This window comes from Pholis gunnellus, assembly GCF_910591455.1.
Source record: "Pholis gunnellus genome assembly, chromosome: 4".
Classification (NCBI taxonomy): domain Eukaryota; kingdom Metazoa; phylum Chordata; class Actinopteri; order Perciformes; family Pholidae; genus Pholis; species Pholis gunnellus.
In genome coordinates this window covers 8,169,909-8,187,619 of record NC_136530.1, presented here as the reverse complement: position 1 = coordinate 8,187,619, position 17,711 = coordinate 8,169,909, and the positions used below count along the sequence as shown (strand labels likewise).

The following is a 17,711-nucleotide window of genomic DNA, read 5'->3' as shown; positions in this document are numbered from 1 at the left end:
TAGCAAGTTTTACAACACATGTAAATCCAAATGCACACGTATGCCTAATGATGTCAGGCAGGCGAGCTCTGGATCAAAGTGGCATCTCCAAGCCCAGTGGCTGTAATTCACCTGAAGCTGTGTACTCCGTTTCTGTATCCGCTGACAATCCAGCCTTGTCTCTCAGAGCAGAGACCCGGTAGGTACAAAGCTAACAAGGCCCATATAAGCTAAAGCTAACCAACGCGTCGTGTTGTCTAAGCACAGAGAAGAGAACACGAATCCTCCTCAAGCTGTCCTCCTGAGCTGTGATCTGATTTTAATGAGCCCACCAAATGTCAATGAAAGCATCGCACACGTGTTTACCTGTTACACTGCATGAACTACATCTTGTGCTGACAGATTGGACCAGAGATCCTGATGTAGTCGAGATCACACGCATGCATGTGTGCATGCGCACTCATACATACAGGCACAGAGTGACACGCACATACTCACAGGTATCATTATTATAAGCAGCCTAAGATCGAGGTGGGGCCACATCTCCTAATTCAAATATTTGATAAGGCAAGACACAGGGCGGCTTTGCATGCTATTAGATGGCAATCTAAATAACATTTACATGTCATTTATGTCTATTACCTTCTCTTTGAAGGGTGGTGTCAGCACTGTGTGAATATTAAAGCTCACATTTATTCCACTAGCCAGCATGGTTCCTTTCCCGAATTTGCAAATGAATGCAAATATGGGTTTCCTCCCCAGATAGTTTTTTAAAGGTAGTGCTTATAGGAAATGCTTATGGGATTTGGACCTTTAGGGATACGATGTCTTCGTTGATTTGGGTCTTTGGTCAAGGAAACGTCACTGGAGTGGATGTTTATTCTCTGGTCTGGTGTCATGATATTTGTGGTATCTATCACTCGGCTTAAAATGACGTGAACATAATATTGGTTTTGCTTTTTGTCAGCGAACATTGTGTTGACAACATAGATCATTGTAAGCAGTTGACATAATTGTTAAGTATACGCTTTGTCTCGTGTTGTCTGCCCATTGCAGCAACACAGATTTATTTGGCTGGGCCATGGAAAACACCGTCAATTATTACAAGCAGGAATAATAATGAAACCGTTTAATTGCATTAACATAATGCCTTTGAATGATCATTACCAAAAATGGTTGCGATAATAAAGCAATTATTATTTTGAGACAGCAATTAGCCCAGCACCTTTCTTCGATGCTATAATTACCACCAGCAAGAGGAACATGGATGGATGCCCGTGTGTTGCAAGTCTGTGAAGGAGCTGGAAGCAGCGGAGACGATGAAGATGAAGATGGGCAAGATAGGCTGTCAAAGACCAGGCGTATCACTCTCAGGACGCTATTCCACTCTGACACATCCACAATATCCCTCAAGAGGAGCAATAGCTTCCCTCTCTCCACACACAAATTTCAATGTTGTTTTGCACACATCTCTCCATTATGAGAGCTTTTTTTGGTAACGGAGGAGATGTTGAAATAGCGGGAGTGAGATGGAAGGAGCGAGGCAGGCATGGGTGGAGGAAGGGAGGTAAGAATGAGAAAGAGAGATTGGTTTTCATGCCTGGTAGTCAGCGAGCCTGTAAATCTCCCAGGAGCGTAGTGGAAGACAGCAGAAGGTTGATAGTCATCCATCACTCCTGACAACCCCACTGCTTTGGAGGGGCCTGACAGCACAAATCCAGAGAGAGGGAGAGAGAGGGAGGGAGAGGGAGAGAGAGAGAGATGCTGCCTGCAGAATGAGCAAATTAACTGTTTCCTGTTTAAAGCAGAAGGCGAGGGGGAAAGAGAAGGTGAGCGTAAAAAGGTGTGGAGGGAAAAGGAAAGGAGAGAAAGGGGAAGAGAAGTGCAGCAGTTGGCTGTTACAGCCGCTCTGTTCATCCCTCACCGAGTGCCAGCGGCAGTGCTGCTGCTGAGAGAGCGGAGGTGGACTGGCTGGAACGAGCTCTGTTCTCGTCGCAGCAGCAGGAACATGTGGCTCGTAATCTCAACCTGTCTCTGTTTTCTTTTCGATACAGATATAGTGTACTATTTTCTTTTTTTTCTTTTTGTGCTTCATCTTTTCGTTCACTGATTCACATTCCGGTGAATTACCATGATAATGGCCTTGCATTGTCCTGGTATACGGTGTGGTGATCATGTGCGTTTTCATGCCATTTTCCTTTCTGCATCATGTTTCTATGAATTTTTAAAACATGTTTGTCCAACGCTGTCTGCTCGAAATTACTTTCATCTACTACTTATTAGCAACACAATTTGAAAGAAACATGATGCTGCCTGGATTGTGTTTTTTAATCAACATTTTGGGAAAATGTTTTGGCAAAAGGTTCACTGGCAACGCATTTGTTTTCCTTCCAAAATCTGCTCTTGCTATACAGTATCCACTTTTACTGTAGCAAGTAAAGCATCATTATTTCTATAATTTAACTTCGCTGACTCGTTTTCAGTCGATAAAATAACAAAATCACTGTTGCCAGGTCATATCAGCCATCGCTAATTAATGTCAGAGTGTGAGTAAATTGATGACAGGCCAGAATTAAACTTGGCTGTAGTAGAGTTTGTGTGTCTCTGCTATCAGGTGTCTGTACAAACCCGTTCTCACTCCCAACTCGTCAAACACCGAGGCTTGTTCAGTGGCGTTGGCCCCCGGGGCGTCGGATATGCGCAAAGGCAACCTTTAGCATCTGTATGAGACGCACCGGGTTTTCAACTCACTCCAGTGTAATCTCCACTATACGTCAGAGCAACTGACCGAGTATAAAGAGCTAGAAAGTCCACTTAGAGAGAAGGTTGAGTTGGATGGTAAAGGGTCAAACAAACACAGACTTTCACAGAGGAGGCCGCTGTTCCTGTTCCGTGTATAAAACGAGTCAAAGTGACTTATTCTACCTTACTTTGTTATGTAGTTTACATACTTAACTATGTAAGTTAGGTAACAAACATATTTTAACCAAAACATCATCTTTTTCAAGAATAACCAAGTAAACCTACGTCGTAAGTTTATTATGAAAAGACACTGCATTTAAAGAGCTGAAACTAATACGTCGTCCCCGACACCCCAAGACAACACTAGAGGGGTACCTAGAGCCCCATAGTCTAAAGCGTAGGACCACTGACCAGCGTCAGCGAGAAAGTGTTGCAGCTTACACGTCAAAGATTGTTTGTCAGGGGAGAACCTCCACCCTGTTTCACCATTGTACAAATGTAAGTGCACTTATGACTCTCCAACAGAGTATTATGGTTACTCTAGCTGATTGTGACTCGCCTTTTTGTTGAGTAGCCTTCTTCCAGTTAAACCATTTTACAGATATCGAGAAATAAGGCGTGTCAGATTTAGTAGGCCACAGCTGTTTAATAAGTGAACAAGAAGTGTTGGATTAAACTCAGTGTCTGCAAATACCAACTGTTAATAGATTTGTACTGGGGCCAAAACAACTTGATCCTGACATCGTCATCCTTCCTTTTTATTATTGTTTTTCTAAGTGACAATAATTAAAAAGTGAAAAAGAGTAGAAGAACACATACTGTGCTATTTTGGACATATTGGACAAAGTAGGTTTGGGCAGCTTGGTAATGAAAGGGGGATTGCATGCTCAGAGAACACAACGTCTTATTGCCGGGGTGCCGTCCAAACACCCCGTCCATTCGTATACTAAAGTCAAAATACATCTGACATTTTTGTGGCCAGCTGATCATGACACATTCTACAAATATCAACAACAACAAAAACAGCACACACTGCAGACAAAAAACCCATGCACAGACAGACGGTCATTATCACAGCACAACATGAATGTGTGATCTCATTATAGTGCCACCATGTTTCTGTAGCATGTGCAGTATGTGGCTCGGTAATTAAATGGAGGCAACAAAAGACTTACGTCGAGGTGAACTAATGTTTATCTCTGGGCTTTCACAGCTAGTTTATTGTGTGAGCTGTGAAATAGTCTGCCACAATACAAAAGGTTAATGTTTTACGACTCCGGTGTTTATTTGTGTGTGTGTGTGTGTGTGTGTGTGTGTGTAGGTATCCGTGCATATGTGGTTCTGTGTGTGTAAGTGTGTGTGTGTGTGTACTTGTGTGTGTGTGTGACCTCCATCGGTGTCTGGAGGGTATTGGCCATTGCTGTCACTCAGTGCGAGAGAAGCCCTAATTAAAGAAGTTCCAGTTGTACATCGCCTTACAATGGAAGGGAGAGATTGCCTTTCAACTCGGTGCCCAATACAGAAACTTCCTCCTCCTCTGGCTGAATAAAAGAGTCTGATACAAAAAGCCATGAATGCCTAAACCAAACAAAAGCTCTTTAAAAGACTGTCACCGTGATATCTGATATCTCTTGGAACAGCACTGCTTTGAATAAATCTTTTTCAGTGAAGAAGGGAGAAGGAAATTAAAAGCTGACATTTAAAAGGCTGCTGCTGAGACTTGTGGCCCCCAGGATCAATAGCTAGGTATCTCACAACTTCCCCCGCATATTAGCTCACTTTTCCGTGGGGCATCTCAGGCTAAGTACAAACAAACCAAAACTACTGTAGGAATATTACTGTGTTGTTTTGTCAGTTTACCTCCAGGTGTGTGTGTGTGTGTGTGTGTGTCTTGGGCGAGAAGCAGAGGGGGCCAGGGTATATCTGTGTGTTTGTGAAGCTGTAATGTGTTTAAAGGGTCCCATCCTCGTCTTCTTTGTGTCAGCACCTTGAGTTGACATTGGTCATTGGGGACCTCAACTGTCAGCAACAACTGAAGGCAAAAAGAGAAGGTGGGAAGGTAAAAGAGAGCAGAAATAATAACGTGTGTGTGTGTGTGTGTGTGTAAGTGACATTGATGACATTTAGTTGTACTGGGTGACATTGTCAGAGTGCGACTTTGCGAACAGGCTGTCAGGTTATGTAAAGCAGCAAGGTCATGCATGTGCTCCTGAAGGAGCCATTCCTGCACCCTTATCTCCTTGAGATGCAAACACACACACACACACACACACACACACACACACACACACACACACACACACACACACACACACACACACACACACGTGTCCCACCCTTCACATATGAGACCGCAACCTCTGTCCTGTCCCGGAGGGTCTCGGTCAGTCCCTCAGTGTTCCCCTGTCATACCGTAATGCCCACCTATTGCTGGCTTGTGACCTCCGTCACTGTCACCAGGCTTTTCAGGAGCTTAGCCACAGCTGAGCTGCCCTGCTTGAGCAGGCCTTCACCATAATGCCACACTGGGGAGTCCGCCCCAAACCCACTGAAAAGGCTTCCTGTTTTTCAGTGAGAAAAAAACAACTGAAAAAACAACTGATGGCATTTTATTTATTTATAACCCATATTTTTTGCAAGACTTTTGTCCTGTACAGCTCACTGGCAACGCAGCATTGAAAGTGTGCCCTTGTTGCTACAGTAGTCCTTAGAACAGTTTGTCACAACTTGTTCAAAGTAGTTGCAGAGGTCTCTGAATACATTAAAACAGTTAATATAATGGGTCCAACGAGGTCCACCGATAGACACACAGTCAGATAACAAGCAATGTTGCTAACAAGATGACAGTTTTGCCTGATTATTAAAAAACACTTTATTTGCAGGGAACTCTAAAAGTAAGTTCACCCATGATGTTGCAATTAAGTCTGATGAGTCAAAGTTGAATCAGGAAATCGGTTCGTAAGCTGTGATTATGGACGCCGCTGTTTAGAGGCTGCGCCAATTTATCACAGAAAAAGGGGGAAGTTGCTTTACAGCAACCGTTCACACCACTTCCTGAAGTCGTGGACTTGCTGCCTGGTCTGACAATCCACCTGACCTTTTTTGAAACGCGGACAACCAAGATGTTTATGATTTAATTGTTTACTAGAGAATAACATTGTTTACCAGAGCACATTGTTTTTTTTTTTATAGATCTAGCCTCTTCATTTTGCTCTCACAGTGCACAAGATTGATGCATTTAACTTTAAGATGCACAAAATCGTCTTAAGGAGGAGCATTCCACCCACGACAGTCTCACAAAATGACTGTGGGGAACACTGGGTTAAGCCAGCGTCCACCCTCTCATAGCTTCCCCATACCTGATGCCCGAGTGCTGCCGATGACTGGGATGGATGTTGTAACTTACTGGCTGGGTTATTACAAACCGAACTGTAGTTTTCCAACTAGCAGCAATGGCCGCCCCACTATCTTCCACACCACAGAGGTATTTGCTAAGTGACAGCTGCCTACGTCGATCCGTATCTGCCAGTGCCATTTCGCACCTGCCAGGAAGTGATGTCTGGCAGTGAAACACAGTGTCATGCTATTCTTGTATGCATACTGTTATGCCAGTATAGTTGAACGGCTGTGACATACAGCAATACTTACTGGCACAAGTCGCCACTGAAACATTAAATTAGTAAGGCTTGAATCCCAGTCTTGTTATATGCTTATAGTATGCTGTTTATTGTTTTTATCCCTTCTCCTCTTAATTATACTATTATAAATACTAAAAACTGATTCTTACCGAATTCTTGGTTAGGGATATAGCTGATAAAGCTGCAGCCCTATTTTAGCTGCTTATTATTAGACAGATCACCACATTAGTGCAACATGTGTTTGCAAACATGTCTCATTACATTGCCCAGGTGAGGAGCCATCCTACATAATTAGTCATCACTTCACCACTTTATGATTTCTACATAATTTCATGTGCCTTAAATTACAAATCTGCTTCTCATGGTTTTACGTTTCATTCCCGTTGCCTACTATATGAGAATCAATGATTGTTTGACAGTATCATTTGATGGTGACCATTTTATTTTAAAGTGCAACAATTGTTTTGATAATCTGATGAATTAAGAATTATCTTGAGCACAAAATTTGAAGACTAGCGTTTAGTTTTGCACGTCTGTGCTGGGAACTGAGTCAAAGCCATCATACAGTAAATCACTGTGATGTGTGTCAAATTGATGCTCTGTTTAACCACTCTATTAATTGTGTGTGTGTGTGTCATTCCCCGTAACAGCCGGCTAATTATGGGAGTACAGTATTTGTATTGGTGTGTGTGTGTGTGTGTGTGTGTTTCTGCTCATCTGTTGGACTCTGGGTGTATGTGTGTGTGTGTGTGTATTGTGCTCCTGGCGGTGTCAGGTAGTCCCCAGTACTGTGGTAGTTGGCACGCTGTGCGTCAGTGATCAGACTGATCAAAGTCAACAGGAGAGGAACAGGCAGAGCTGCCAGCAGCTATCAGCCTGCCTGTCTCTGATGGCTATGGACAGGGCTCACAGATCTGCTCGCTTGTGTTGAGCTGTGAGGAAATCACAGTGTAGCCGAGGTGATTCAGTGAACCACAGTTTGGTGATGAGTGCAGGACACCTGATACATCACAGCTACGTTGCCTTTTAGACCATTGGGCAGCATTTCAATTGCAGTGTTGTGGGAATGTTTCTGTCATTAACTATTACTATTACTAGACTTAAAATTTAAATCAAATTTTTGCTCTGGTCTGAGCCCGGGATCAGCAACAACAAATAGTCTCTGGAGCGGTTTCGGTTTCTGTTGTTTGCACATAAGAGCATTCAGCACAGGAGATTCTTGCCAAAACTATGATGGGACACCTGAGCTGTCGGTCATGCACAGTGACCCCATATATATTTGATTCTCTTGTAGATTGTGTTTAATATACTGGGTAATGTAATTGTATAACAGGTCATTTCAGTTGTGGCTTCTATACCGTAAAATACCAATATTCATGTTGACATTTCAGCAGGAGTTGTTAAAAAAGGCATTTACCTGCCATTAAATTAGGCCTGTTATGATATTAGGTTTGTTCAACTAATTATGCTGGTAAACAACAGTTAAAGACCTATAGTATTATATATATCATTATTTTTTATTTTTGAATCACTGATAAAGTCTAACTCTTCAGTTCTACTTGTACATTGTTCATCAATAACTTCTGTTAAAACCTACACATGTTTAATTAGTGTGGTTTCATTACTTAATGTACCCAGTAACAGTTTTCACAGTCTGGAGACATTGATATTTTTCAGCTCATACATAATAAAGTCTGCTCAGCCATCGCTCTCATAAGGATTCTCTCTTTGGAGCGCTTGGCCTACACATTTAGAACGGTGCCTTTAATAATTTATCCGGCTTTCTTCCAGGAAGCAATGCTTTCTGGCCACAGGCTGGATCGATGGAGATCAAAAGACAGTGTTTGGTCCTAAATGCAATCCTATCCCGAAGAGGCACCAGCGAGGCTATTTTAGTGCCGAGCCCTGTGGCTGGCCGGCTACTCTGTGTAAAGGTTAGCAAAGAGGTAGGGGTCAGAAATGAGTCACCTCACGTACAGCACATATCAATGGGAAAGACAAAACCTAACTTTAGGTTTCATGAGTGAATTTGGATATTTGTTAGTTTTGCAAGGAAGTAATTCTAGAGTCATTGGTTTTGAAGAGCTGCCTCATTAAATCTCTGCAGATACATTTTAGTTATTTGCTGCTGTGAGAGAGTGAAAATCATACTTATTGCACCATTAAGGTTCATTTGAGTTTTGTATGTTATAAGATTCGGTCAGCCAAAAGAGGTTCATCTGTTTTCAACTCATTTTAAAAAAAATAGAATAGTTTGTATGCAATATTTAAGGATGCCTTTTGTCACTGTGTGTGTTTGTGTGTGTTGTGGCACAGCAGAGACACCTGTTCCAGTCTGTAATTCGGCAGTGACGGGGACGGCGGAGGGCTTTGACACGCTCCGTCGACATGACAGCTCAGACAGCATGGATGTTAATCTCTTCTAACTGCTCCCAGCCTAATTAAATCATCCAGGGCATCACACACAAATACACACGTGTGTTCTAAATTGGTCCTGGTTGTGCACAAGTTTTAACGATCTGGAGAATTGGCCCCACAGCAGTTTGTTTGATTCTAAATCTATGAAATTCTGTGTGTGTGAGTTTGTTTGTGTGTGTGTGTGTGTGTGTGTGAGAGAGAGAGAGAGAGAGAGAGAGAGAGAGAGAGAGGAGAGAGAGAGAGAGAGAGAGAGAGAGAGAGAGAGAGAGAGAGAGAGAGAGAGAGAGAGAGAGAGAGAGAGAGAGAGAGAGAGAGAGAGAGAGAGAGAGAGATACCCACATGCAGAACAGCAACAGCATTGTTCTTTTATTTAGTTTATAGACAAAAATCGCATCCCTTTCTGTGGCGTGTCTGTCAGCTCACATGGCTGTGTAGACCTCACATTCTTCAAATATGAAATTGCAGATGCTCATATCAATCCTGGTGCCTTATGATGGCTACATGTATTTATTCTACTGAAAATGAAGGACCTCATAGATCCTCCAAACAGCTGTGGATGATATTTTGGTATAAATGTATTCTAAACTAGAACCTCTGCTAACCACATTTAAAGTTGTGCATTTAATCTGGACTTGATTTTTTGCTGGTTTTGAAGCATCTGTCAACCAAAGCTGCAAGCATTTATCTTTGTGCTTGCATTTGTGATACGCTGTGGTCTTAGCCGACGGAAACGCAAGTACAATTTCATGCAAAAACGAATAGCAACATTGCACTGGTCCTCACACTGAGTAAACACAGCGTATTACTCCAACTGCTATCGAACAGCTATCGAATATAGAATTTACTTTCATAAAATGACTCCACAACTCACTGAGAGACTAAACACTAGAAATGTGTTTGTGTATATTTGTATGGTGCTTAAAAGCAGATGAGGCAGAAGATGTTACACCAATCAACAGTTCCAATACAGTACCTATAGAAAGCTGGAAACAGGGACACCGAATGAATCCGTTACTAGATACTACGCTACACAATCATACAACAATCCTGTATCTTAAAAGTGGTGCAAACAGCTTCCCTGCTGGTCTGTTCTTGTTAGTAAAATCTTTGCTTTCAAGCTTCTCAAAGTTCCTCTTGTCTTGTAGGTTAAAGACTGACTTTGTGATCTGATGTTTAGTCACAGCCTGAACCAGAATATTCTCTTTAATCTATTTAGCTTCAATGAAATCAGAAACGCACAGAGGGAGACTGGGACTTCTACAATGCCGTGTGCCTGCCTCCCACCTAACAGCCCACCTGCCTGTGTCCTCCACATCTGTCCACTGAGCCAGTGGAGTTTATTTTCTTTACCTCTCAGTAACTTTCTCCCTGCCACCCCTGTTTAGCACCGCTGTGTAGCGATCCTCTGTCTCATTGTGTCTGTCCCTGCTGTACGTTATTACAAGCAGCAGCACCTTTTCTCTGCATTACCGCCTCACACCCTTGTACTGCGTATCGCTCTGCCTGCGATTCAGCCTTCTTCTTCTTCTTCTTCTGTGTCTCTGTCTCCTGTCCAGCCTCAGCTCCCTCTGAGTTAAACAGGCCGAACAAAATAGATTACAAACAGTGGGTAGAGTAGAGCTAAGGAGGAAGACAATCTGAATTTGCTGTGGATAAAGAATGAGGAAGGAGGCTGTGCAGTCAAAGGAAGCCAGCGGAGTCAGAATAAGGCTGTATTTGCCTGAGGGGAAAAGGCTGAAAAGTAGCTCTCGCAACAGATGTGCGGGGCAGTAAAGTGTAATTGAAATGCCAGCAGCAATGGTCTTATCTCCCTGCTACAGGAGCCTGCTGCCAGTCTCAACATCAGTTAGATGTCATTTTACCTAAGTCTGAATCAGCTTGCCACAATCCGCAATCCCCATTCCTCTGATGCTAGGCAGGAGAAAAAGAGAGAAATGGATGAGGGGGAGGGAAAGGAGAAAGAAAAGGAGGGAGGCGAGGGAGGGGAGTCTGTAATAGGATTTCAGTAGCACCCAGTTAAATTCCACCACCTGGAGTAAGTTGGTAATTTGATATGCCCCATCAATAGGATTCATTTACTTCACCGCAGTATTACCATTGCCATTCATTTGACTTTTTAAAAAGTGTATTTATTCATTTCTCTCTCTCCACATTTCCCCGCTGCTCCTGATCCTTATCATGCATGCTGGAGGTTGGGGAAAGGAAGGGCTGTTCCACAATATTTTAGCTCAAAAAAAAAAAAGAAAGTCCTCGGTCCAGAGGAGGTGGAAAGCCAGACACCATGGCTGCCCTCTGAGCTCCAGGCAGAGCTTAATGTTTAGGGCCAGGCAGCATCCCTCTGGGGGAGAAGCGTAATGTCCTCCCAGATTAGAGGCTGGCACTCCTCGGAGCGGCTGCCTTTTATCGGGAACTTTGTTACGGCAACATGGGATCATCTGCGGGACGTTAAAGCTGCTTTATCTCCTCACTGTAATGTTAATGTGTGGTGATTTGGTGTGTTGTTGGTGTTTTTACCTCTCTCTGAGCTTCTTCTTCTACAGCCACTCTTATGTCACATGAGAAGGAAATGATTGTAAAGAATGAGTCAAGCTTTCTGTGTTTTGCTTGTCCAATTCATACGTATCTGCCAAAGGAACAAAGTGATAAGATATCATGAAATAAGATGTAATATTTGGGCATTTCAAGATAAAAAGAGGTCTTTAAATTAGCTGGGGAAACTCATTTTGAGCTATATTTCCCCATTAGGTGGTGTTGGTGTGTGTCATTATAACTCTGTAATGCTCAAAGGTATAGTTTCAAGATATTCAAGATGCATTGTTTGGAAACCAGACTTGTTTGGTGATTGTGACTTAGATGAAATGTTTTTAGATAATTAGATATATGTTCTTAGCCTTCTCAGCACAAAAGCAAACAAAACAGACAAACTCATAAAAATATAGCTAAGTACTACCAGTGGTCAAAAACACCACTGCGACTGTTATTAATTTGTGGCTTTAATATGGCTTCAATGTTCTTCACTGTCTTTCAGAGAGTCATTTTCAATGTGGTCAACTTCTCCAAGACCAAGAGCCTGTACAGAGATGGAATGTCTCCTGTAGTCAAGTCTACCAGCCGGCCCAAATGGTAAGTGTGCAATCACAACAATTCTACGAGCATTATTCTATAAAGGGGAATGCTCTGCACTTAAATGTTATTTCATCTGTAAAATAAAACACAGAATTTAGGGAACTCTTTCCGTAACTTTGAAAAACTTTTCTTCTCTGCCCAACAGTAGACACACACACACACACACACACACACACACACACACACACACACACACACACACACACACACACACCAAAGACTGATACTTTAGATTTCCAGAGTGGATGCGTCTGGGCACATTAGCATGTGATCCATTGGTTGCCAGTATGACGGCTGTCTGATGTAATAACGCTTGACTGATGGATGCAGAGATGTACGAGCGAGTGTGTGTGTGTGTGTGTGTGTGTGTGAGAGTGAATGGATAGATAGGTGTGGCAGGAGGGAGCGGGGCTGGTGCAGTGGGGTTGGACTGCCAAGCAGGCTGGTGAATCCAGCGGGGCGAGGAGGGGGAACAGGGTAGCGTGATGAAGTGTTGCCGTCCAAGAGGAGCCCTGACATCTGTCATCGGTTGATGGAGGGCATCCGCGGAAAAGCCAGGCATCTGCCACCCCGAGCCGTCTGCGTCTGCTAGCCTAGCACCCGCACCGACCACACCGTAGCACGCCGGTCACAGGCTAATGGGAATAGACAATGGGCACGACACCGTAGACGGGAAAGATGAACTGCTGTCGACGATACAGCACAGTGCAACATGATGCGGCTCGGCTTGGCTGGCTCGCCCGCTCTGTTTTGACTCTGTGTGGTGTAGTTGCAAATTTGCACTTAGAGTTATCTGTTTTTTGCTCGTGGAGATATGTCTTTTTTTTTTTAAGTGCCAGCCACTGCTATTGTTTCATCCTGCAAACCGTATATTTATTGCAGTGAAGCTGGCAAGTGCTCGCTTCAAAATTGGTGTTATTTCTCATGTGAGTGGAGTTCCTCTGTCAGTTACAGTGTGGACAACTCTTTAAAGCAAAGTCACATTCTCGCTTCTATACATTTAGTATAGAAACAGGAATATAGTTTGAAGCACTGGCAATGTGACTGGGATTTTGTGCCATGTAATTATCGTCCCACTTTCTGAGTGGGCGTGACTCCTCATTTGGCGTCTGAGGTGTTAATCTGAGCAGCAGCCTTGCCGGGTCATTCAGGTCTCAGAGCTTTTTGTAATACGCTAATCATGCAACCCTGGCCATGTTTATGTTGCAATAAGCTCTCATAAATAGGTATTTAAGTGACAGACACAGCAGGAGGTACCGTAGCAGAGGCCCGACTCCAATTACCTCCCCAGGCTAATACTGTTTTAACCGCTCCTCTCAGCATTGTGCCATCCAAAAGGCCTCATGTGTCATGCACTTATAGAACCATTTTAAACTGTCTGGGGCTTCCAAGACCGCAGCTGACATTGTTTGTGTCCCCACAAAGTGGTCAAGATGCTTTTAACACAACCTCCTCCATTTGACTTTCCGAGAGCACAACAAAGCACAGACAGCTCCTAAAGTAGCAATCTTCTTTTTGACAGTTACAGATATGGAATAAATAAAAAGGCAGAGCGTGGAGAGCTTCGCCTGTCTGATCCAAACTCACACAGGACAGGATAAAGAAGGTACAGAGAGAGGGAGGTATAGAAACGGAGAGAGAGAGGAGTTGCGGAGAAACAGACAGCGAGAGTGTGGAGGAAGAGAAAAAAAGAAGTACAAGAAAAAGAGATTACTGAGACAGGTAGACAGGGAGGAGAGAACGAGAGAGAGGTAGCGGGAAAAGATTTCTCCCCCCAAAGATTTTTCCCCCACCACTCACCCCCTCCCCCTCCCGCCGCCCCCACGTCTGTATTTATCAAAAGAATCGTCAGTATTAGCCCAGGAGTTGAAGCCTTTATCTCCCCGTGCAGGTGCCTTATGTCCTGGGGCCCCAGCATCGTTTGGCGCCGGAGGCTGCAGGGCTTGGCTGGCCTCGGCTAAGCCGGGCGTCACTGTGAGAGACAACTGGCAGATTACAGTCCTGCAGGACGTTCACTGCTACAGGTGGAAGGATCTCTTCCTCCATCCCGTCCTCCATCCCTCTTTTCCTTCCACCGTTCACTCTTTAAGCCTGGAGACACCCGAGCAAACAGAGGCCCGGATTTACTGTATCATGTGGCATTCAAACACAGCTACGGGTTACCTGCTTGATAAATAGCGAATGATGGACAAACTAATTAAAAAGGACTACATTGCTCTTGAAATGTATGACAGATTAAGATAAGGGGTTTTTATTCCTGAAGTGCACGGACTACCCTTTGCACCGCAAAGTTCATCAAACACCCGCAGAATGAATATTATCCTTTGCCGTTATAGGAATAGCAAATTAACACTTTCTTTTTCATTTTCTGGACTTTAAAATGATCAGCCTCTTGTAGCTTACGCTGTGTAGTTGAGAAGCTGCTGAATAAAAGCAAACCTTCATTCGTTGCAAGATTCATTGCTCACCCTGAACGCCAACAATATTACATCTTTGGAATTAAATTGGCTTTTTGCGATTTGTAATTGACTTAAAGTTCCAAGAAATTGAGAAAAGTAGTGAGAGTGTTTATGAGGAAAGAGAGGAAACCATATTTTCTTGTACCAATCTGACGAAGACAACAGCCCCCTCGGTGACACTAGGTGCCAACCACGCTCCCTGTGGCCTGCTAGTTTTAGACTGCTAGAGCAAAGAATTGCCCAGTATCCTTATTTTCCTCGAGATAAGCTAATTAGAAAGTCAGGGAGCGTGGTGTAATGCAGCTGTTGGAGGCCGGAATGCCGGGGGGGTGGAAATGGCCAGGATGGCTGCATGAGACTGACTGCATCATCCGACAGATGCTTCGTAGAGAGTCCCGTGTGGAGCGGAGGAGAAGGAGAGGCATGCAGTATGACAGCAGAAGATGTTTTCCAAGACGACACATTAGGGCGCCAATTTAAAATGATATCCATCACAAGTTCACAGAGTGCAAAGTGACATCTTCAAATATCCTGCTTTGTCCGACCAACAGTCAAAAACTCAGATATTCAGTTTGCAATTGTATTCAATAGAGAAAAGCAGCATGTTTCCAACATGAGATAGTTTGCTGTTTTTGCTTGAAAAAGGGACTGAGATGATTATTGATTATGGAACAATTGAATTGTCGTTTGCTGATTAAGTGTCTGTTGATCAGCTAATCCATTCGTAAACGTTTCATCTCTCCTACGTGATTTCAAATAAAAAACAACAAACCTTCTCATCTGTGCAACTAAACGGCCACAATTCAATTCCAGCAACATTCTCATTGACATTTTAACTTCATGTGTATAGTGTGTAAGCTTCTATACATAAGACAATTCAAACAAACATGATTTATATTTAACTCTGACATTATTGTCACTTTAACCTCACACGCTAAAACACACGCCTTTACATCATTTCTAGCTTATTAGATCCGTGATGTATAATTTACTGGAACTGTTCTGATGAGTCGTGTCTCTTTTAATTAACTTTCCACTTCTTCGTCAGTCAGTAGGTGCGCGGATAAAAATAGCTACACCTCTAACCGCGCTAACAGATGAACAGTCAGAGTTGGAGGAAATGGGTTTGCCAAACATTGCTTCTAAAGTTAGACCCAGCCAACCTTGATCAAGGGTAAATGCTTTTTTTCCGCCTTCTTTTACGGAAGGTAACAAAAAACAGGGGAGTGCTTTTCAAGCTGTCGTGCTCAGCTCTCAGTCAGTCAGTCAGTCAGTCAGTCAGTCAGTCAGTCAGTCAGTCAGTCAGGGCAATTTTGCTTTTCTACCGAAATCCTTCCTGTAAGCATGTGATGCAACAACATAGTGAAATTCTATTTGGAGATGTCTGCCTCTCCGTCGTGGTGCGTGTTAGCAGTAATTGTTCTGTCAATCAGCACAGCTTCGGCCTGCCTGCATCCCCCTGCCACTTGTTAAGCCCTGGCAGACAGCGAGGGGTGAGGAGAGGTGAGGCAGGGTGAGTTAAAGAGAGAGGATACCTCCACTGCCCTGTATGTCTCTCGTTGCGCACCTTTGTCTGTCTTTACCGTGTTTTTTTCTCTCCTTCAAACTCTCTTCTTCTCGCAGTTCGTCCTCTCACATTTTTACTTATCTTCCCAGTTGTAATATTTTTTTTGGTTCTGCTGGGACTATAGCGCGCCTTGTTATCCTAGAATTGTGTTCTTTGTTCGGTTATTCAGTGTTATCCCATAATGTTTGGATTTCCCATGTTATCAGATCTTCAGCTCCAGTTAAATGTGTTGCTGAACTTAAAAGCACAGACCAAAAACAAAACACATCACAAAGTGTCGTGCTCCCATTTGTCTGATCACGTGTTTTGTATTTATATGATAAAGAGATTCTGAATCTGATGAAACATTTAAACACAAAACAACATGAGAAAGGGATCAAACCGATGCTGCAGCAGAGGGGATGCCCGAGACCCACTGATGTTCTACACATTCAGTGCTGCAGGTCCTGCAGTATGAATGGAAGTGCACAAAGAAACCTCTTATCCAGCACCACACACACACACACACACACCTTCCATCCTCTAACGCCCGTACTGCTGAGCCGTGCCGCGGGAGTCCGAATGCAGCAAGTGTGTGACAGTAGAGAGGGAGACGGTCCCTCTCTCGAGGACAAAGTGTCAGGCAGCAAATTGGAGACTGTAGACAGACTGTAAAGGTTGTGTGAGAGCTCCAGTAGACCTCTCCGACTCCTCCCTATACGTTCAGAGTGTCTTGGCCGTCCTCTTGCCTCTCCTCTCCTGCTGCTGAGCCATTTGCCCAATTAACCACGTGGTGTGCCTTTTAATAATAGACCTTTTTAATTGTCGACAAATGAAGAGTGATGTAAAATAGCTAATAGCTGGTGCTAATTAATAGGGGAATTGAACGCTTGTTAATTAAGGGCAAACAGGACAAGGACCGGCTCGGGTAATTTGAGCAATAAAACCGAGACTAACGATTCATTTCCAAACAGACTCGCTTCATAAAAACATCAAGCGACCCCCAGTTTGCTGTTTGAGAACACTTGAGGCGCCCATCCTGGCTTTTACTACGACCACAACCTCCCCCTGAACTGAATCAGACACACGCAGACACAGTAGGAATATCCTGTATTCAAACACGAGAATCCCCACGGATGTTACGCAACAAAACTAATCACAGCTATATAGTGTCCTAAGAATGTGTTACATAAAGGATTTGCTACAACAAGAGTCTCCGTGGTCTGAGACGACGTCTGAGTGGCGTGTTAAGTATTAACACGATGTATTGAAATGAATAAATTCCCTATGTTGTTGTTGACGTATATTGCAACCAATTCACGGTGATATTTACTCGAGTGTCTCACCCATTTCCCTGTTTGCTCATCTCCCTGTGGTCGTACTTGTTAGACTTGAGGCTAAAGGGAACAGAAATGGATTGTCAGCCGGGGCTTTACACATTACACCGTCTTCCTCAAGAGACCAGAGAAGCTTTACTGTCTGTTCACGACCACGCTCCTCAATCTCACAGCTTTACTGCAATGTTTTACTGTAACGTCATTTTCATTACACTTTTACTGTGCCCGCGGCCCGTATCTCTGCGTAGTGTTTTAATTTAAAACAGAGACTATGTTTTTGTGCTGCCTCCTCGCGCTCAACCCCGTTTGGAAGTGGGAACCGTAGCAATCATTCGACAGACAGAAAGGCTATGGGTTTCATATAAGATTCTTAGATTAAAAAAATGTTATATATGATGTTCCCTCTCCGTCAACATTGTCTGTGCGATAAGGGAGACGGACAACATCTTTTAATAAAAAACAAGCG

General features: G+C 43.5%; 1 protein-coding gene across 1 annotated transcript in view; it reads left to right on the top strand.

Annotated features, from left to right (window-relative positions):
- Nucleotides 1-17,711, top strand: part of agbl4 (AGBL carboxypeptidase 4) — a gene marked incomplete at both ends in the record, with an annotated part of 242,749 nt that overhangs the window by 87,668 nt on the left and 137,370 nt on the right. Inside the window, one exon of the mRNA XM_079157501.1 lies at nucleotides 11,806-11,900. Coding sequence (XP_079013627.1) covers nucleotides 11,806-11,900 — 95 coding nt within the window. The remainder of the gene's footprint in view (nucleotides 1-11,805; nucleotides 11,901-17,711) is intronic.